A 5,307-nucleotide genomic window follows, 5' to 3' on the forward strand; every position below is an offset into this window, starting at 1 on the left:
GAAATCCTATTCTATAATGAGTTATCACTTTAAAATAATAGCAGCAATATGTTACAATTAAGCGCACGGAGAGGGAGCTTTCTACAAGAAAGGTGGCAGCGTGGAGTGATCCCTCTTACCACGGCTCATTAACAGATGAATCCTATTGCGTGCCATCTGTCAAAATCCCACTTGCATTAAGTAATTAAAGGACACGGCCACGCCGCACAGGCAGCCCCCATTCTGTTACGGCGAGTGGAAGCTTGTGAACTTCAAGTGCAGCCCACGGCTGGAGGGGGTCTCCCGTAGGGTCTGCGCCGGGCCGGCCTTTCGCCCCTGTGGGGTCTGAGCCCCTCCCCGCCCACTTCCCTCCCGCGACTCGAGCCGCCTGCCCTTCGTCCACCCCGGGAGGCCAGCGGCCTGTGTGGCCCCGGGCTTGGAAAGCAGGGTCTGGGGGGATTTCATCTCGGCACCGCCCCGGGCCTTCAGCGAGCCCGTTGGGAACGATGGCTGGCGAGGCCTTTTTTTCAGAGGCAGATCCAGACACCTGTGTCCACGGAATGTAAAGAGACCTTCCGGAAGCCCGGAGACCAGGGTCCCGGGTGGGAATCTGGGTGAGAGGAGTTGGAGTTTGGGGGAGCTGGGAGAAGACAGAGGAGGAGACAGGATGGCTTTCTAGCGATGGGATGGAAGAAGGCCACGGCGTTGTTTGTGTGGCATGTTGAGGGAGAAGTAATCCAAATGTGAGTCTAGGTACAATCTCCGCCCCCCCCCCTTTGTTGTGCTTGAGGCTTGAACACAGGGCCTGGGTGCTGTCCCTGAAGGTGAACCTTTCTGCTCAAGTCTAGGGCTCTACCACGTGAGCCACAACTCCACTTCTGGACGCTCGGTGGTGGGTCATTGGAGATAAGAGTCTCACTCACTGGCTTCGAACTGTGATCCTCAGATCTCAGCATCCTGAGTAGCTAGGATGACGGGGTGAGCTATCACTGCTGGGACGACATTGTCATGCTGAGTGTGAGCAGTTCCATCCTATCCCAGACCCACCACGCTCCTGTCCGCTCACCTGAGCGGGCCTCTCTTGGTTCAAGGTCCGCATAGACCTCGCTGATCCCCGGGCTATGGTTTGAACCCCAGGTCTTCGGAGGGCCTCGTACTTTTGTAGGGTTGTGGGAGCTGTAAAACTTCTGGGGTTCTCTTCTGTGAGGTAAAGGTGTTCGGGCTACTTGTCGAGAGGCGTAGCCTTGGGTCTTCTCTGCTGGACCCCCAGGTGCTTCTCTGATGCTTTTCAGCGCAGGCCGGGGTAGGTGCTGCCTTGCACGGAAGTGAACTGGAAGTGAAATCGCAAGTGTAGCGCAACTCACAGCACGAGTGCTGTTTCAGTGTTCGGGGGCTGACGTCGTAGGTCTGAGGATTTTGGAGAAAGGAGCAGTGGCTGGCGTGTGGGCAGGTCTTGAGGAAGGTTCTAGAGTGTCTGGCGTGTTGTGCACCCTCCGGCTCCGGCTGGGAGAGTTACGTGTGATGTGAGGGAAGATGGCTGCGCTTTGCCTTCTTCTGAAACCTGAGAAATGCTGACGGCGGGGTTCGCTCCCAGCCTTTCAAACCACACGGCTTCTGGGGAGAAATATTTACCCTGAAATTGGAATGGCTCTGGAGCCCCACAAAACTGAAAGACAATTCTGCAGAGTAAAATAAATGTTCCTGATGATCTAGCCGCGGAGACGCCGCAGACAAACCGGTCTCCAGCCGGCGCTCGGCTGTCAGGAGCGCAGGGGCCGATGGGAGTGGAAACCTGCCCCCCAGCGTCTCAGCACGGGCCGCTCCAGTGCTCCCCGCCGGGGTGTGCACCCCCTAAAGTCCAGGCCTAGAGCTCCCATCTAGCACGTGCTCGCTCTCAGATCCACGCCCAGTGCTCCCCGCCTGGATGTGCTCACTCCAAAAATGAGGTTCTCAGTGGGGAAAGCTGTAAGTATGGCAGATTTCCCTATCCTTGAGCGCTATTTCTGTAGCCTCCTCTACCATGCATCCCTTACTTGCCCCTCCTTCCTCTCCCTTCTTCTCTTCCTTTCCTCCTCCTCCTCTTCCTCTCCCCTTCCTTTACTTCCCCTCCCTTCACCCCTCATTCCCTTCTTTCTCTCTCTTCCACCACACAGCTCCCCGACGGACACCCGGGGCGGGTGGGGAGGAAGTGCTCCGCGCGTGTGTAAGCCGCCCGTACAAGGCTGCAGCGCCGATGAACAATGTCCCTGTCATAACAGCTGGGAGAATTGAACGCTGGCACTTAGCGACATGATAAATAGCTTGTCAGACAGACAGCAACAGAGTCACTGAACTGCCCGTGACAAGTTCTGAAATATTAATCTTCCGTATCTACCCACGGCTGCGGGGAGGGGGTGCGGCGGGGAGGCGGTGGAGAGACGCAGTGGCGTCTCTAATGAAAAGTTTCGTGGTTCTGCTTGAACACATTTCATCGGTGCCACGGCGTCTCAAAGGTGAGCCCGTGCCACGCTGCGGAGAATATTTCTTTTAATGATTGAATCGATGTTATCGGGCAGAGCGTGCAGCCTGAATTGCATTTCCTTCTCTTTCCCTCAAACGCGTTTCCACGCCTCCAAGTTTGACCTGAAGGGATTGCGTTTGGAGTGAAGATGACAGAGGCAGAGGTGTGGCGGCAGAGATCTTGAGACGTCCAGCTGGAACACGCGTGCGATGCACGACAGGCGTAAGCAAAGTGCGCCTTAAAAAAGGAGGAAGGAGGGGGCGCGCGCCCTGTCTTCTCTCTTAGGTTTGCGTGTCTTAACCGTGGTTGGTTTTCCGCGGGACGGTCTAAGGAGGTGGTGCAGCTGGCCCTTTGGGGAAGCCGGCCTGACGCCGCCCGGCTGGCAGGGCCAGGCCTGTCCCTCCCCCTGAGGGGCTCCGGCTAGGGGGGCTGGCTGAAGACCAGTTGCTTAGAAACCCTCGTGTGCCGCCCCCGCCCCCTGCACGCCCGCGTCACCGATCACGTCCCCGTCGGGTCTTGAGTATCATCGACGGGGAGACGTCTTCGGGGGCCGTGTCCGGTTGTCCCGGAGCGCTGTCCGCTCTGTGCTGAGCGGAGCCGTCGCCGCTGGGGAGCGGCCGTGGAGGAGGACGGGGCCCTGGCCGTCGTGACCAGGTGTCCACTGGGCCCCCCCTCCCCCGCGGCCATGCTTTCCCGGGCTTCCCGCGCCCCTTCCCCGCGGTGAGTCGGGGCCCCGTCCCGGCGCTGGGCGAGGCTGCGCGTGGAAGCTTCCGGAAGGGCCGCGCAGGGGAAAGCGGCGTTCCCGGCCTCGGCACTCCTCACGTCCCAACTCTAGAAGAGAGGGGAGTGAAACGTTGGGATGCTGTCTAATTACCTGCATCCTGTCAGCGAACTCAACGCGAAATTCCCTGCTTCCTATTTAGCGCTTATTTGATTTCTACTACCAATTACTCTTGCAGTGCATTGATTCCCAAGATAGCAATTCCTCAAAATGACGGACAGGGTCCCGCTTCCGTAAGTACCGATTGACCCAGGCCGGTGAGCGCCGTGTGCTCAGGGCGTCCTGGGAGGACCGCGGGGTGAGCCGCCCCGCGGGGAAGGGCGGAAGGATCCGGAGGGTTCGGGCGGTGTGCTGGGCGGAGGCCGGCCTGGCCCAGGCCCGGGACCGCCTCTCTAATCAACACCCAGTGAGGGAGCGCAAAGCCAAGCCACCAAGCAACCCTGCACCTCGGAGAGCTTACCAGCGTGATGGGGTACTTGTCTGAGTGCTCACGAAAAGCGTCTGTGAGGCTCCCGTATGAGATGAGGAGAAAGATGACAAAGTCATCACACCCACGCGTGCAAGTCCCGGGGTGTTAGGGGTGATGGGCACGGCAAGTTAGCTTCTCCCCAAGACCTGAGGGGTGTCTCCGACTGCGAGCTCAGCGCGTATCCGGGAGGGAGAGGGAAGCAGGCTCGCTGTGTGGCCGGGGGTGGTGGTGGGTACCGCCTCCGCCCTGAGCACGGGGTGGCGGGGAGCTGAGCTCTGACCTCTCCGGTGGAGGGGGCCGCCACGCCGGGAGCGACCCCGCGGCTTGGCCCCCGCGCGGCTGTGGGCAGAGGAAGAGTGGACGGGGCTCTCCCCGCGTGGGTCGCTGAGCCGTGGCGACCAGGCGGGGGGCAGGCGCGGGGCCGGGCCGGAGGTGGGAATTACACGGTTGGGTGCAGACCCGAACCTATCTATACCTGTTATAGATATGGGCGTCGTTGGAAGCCAGGAGCTGATAAAGCGGATGAAAAATGAGCGCGTGGTATCGACCTGTCAAATGATTCCAGTGCAAGCGAAGATTAGGGCTGGTGGCAAGGAAGCCCGGCCTCAAATCACCAACGCTGGTGATATTAATTGTCCCCGGTCTAGGAAGCTGGCACAAATAATTCTGTCAAAAGATTTACTGTGCAACACTCGACGCTCTTTACTGATAAATGATGGGGCATTTCATTAGCTAATGTTGAAAAATCGCGGAGGACATAACAGAATTATTAGGGCTTGTATAGAAATCCTATTCTATAATGAGTTATTACTTTACAATAATGGCGGCAATACGTTACAATTAAGCGCGCGGAGAGGGAGCCTTCCGCGAGGAAGGGGTCGGCGCGGAGGGGCCCCCGGAAGCCGCCGCTCGTTACGGGCGGATCCCATTGCGTGCCATCTGTCAAAATTCCACTTGCGCTAAGTCATTAAGGAACCGGGCACGGCCGCCCCAGAGCTGGGTGCTCCACTCCGCCCCTTCACCTCCCTTCTTCGCGGGTGCGAGGGCCCGGGGGGCGCCGGGGGGCTCTGGGCCTCGGCGGGGCCCGTGGGAGCCTGGACGGGAGCGGCCCTGCGTCCTGCAGAGCCGTCCGCGGCGGTGGCCGGGGTCACGCGTGTCGGCTGGGCCGCAGCCCCTCCGCTCGCTGTCGCCATCGGGCTCCGCGCCAGGGTTCTCTCCTGGGAGCAGGAAAGCAAAGCGGGGCGGTAGAGCCGGGGTGGGGGGTGGCACGGGGCAGCCCCGGGTGGGACTCAAGCCAACCCCCCGATAGCCGGTCTGGGTGGGGCGTCCCCGGGAGCCCTGGCTGCTGCTGCTCCATCGCCTGCTGGCAGAAATGATCTCAGAGCCGCCCGGGACAGGCGGCGGGCCGGGGGGAGGACGGGCCACCCCGGGGACCCGTGCCAGGCCCCCGCGACGGCAGCCCCCCGCAACGGGGCCGCTCACCCGGCCGCGTCCCGAGCTTTCGCTTTCGGGGAGTCTAATTCCGGGGCGCAAGCGGTGAGATCGGGGTCCCCGCGGGAAGCACCAGCGGGCTCTCTC

At 60.6% G+C, this 5,307-nt stretch overlaps 1 protein-coding gene across 1 annotated transcript in view; it reads right to left on the reverse strand.

Annotated features, from left to right (window-relative positions):
* Positions 1-225: 225 nt before the first annotated feature.
* Positions 226-5,307, reverse strand: part of LOC125363954 (collagen alpha-1(I) chain-like) — a 5,163-nt gene continuing 81 nt past the window's right edge. The window contains exons 1-7 of the mRNA XM_048363292.1: positions 4,752-5,307; positions 4,546-4,668; positions 4,205-4,277; positions 3,966-4,068; positions 3,019-3,310; positions 1,027-1,309; positions 226-619 (exon numbers count right to left, since the gene is read on the reverse strand). The exon at positions 4,752-5,307 is cut by the window's right edge and continues 81 nt beyond it. Coding sequence (XP_048219249.1) covers positions 226-619; positions 1,027-1,309; positions 3,019-3,310; positions 3,966-4,068; positions 4,205-4,277; positions 4,546-4,668; positions 4,752-5,307 — 1,824 coding nt within the window. The remainder of the gene's footprint in view (positions 620-1,026; positions 1,310-3,018; positions 3,311-3,965; positions 4,069-4,204; positions 4,278-4,545; positions 4,669-4,751) is intronic.

Source organism: Perognathus longimembris, chromosome 15 (assembly GCF_023159225.1).
Source record: "Perognathus longimembris pacificus isolate PPM17 chromosome 15, ASM2315922v1, whole genome shotgun sequence".
Lineage (NCBI taxonomy): Eukaryota > Metazoa > Chordata > Mammalia > Rodentia > Heteromyidae > Perognathus > Perognathus longimembris.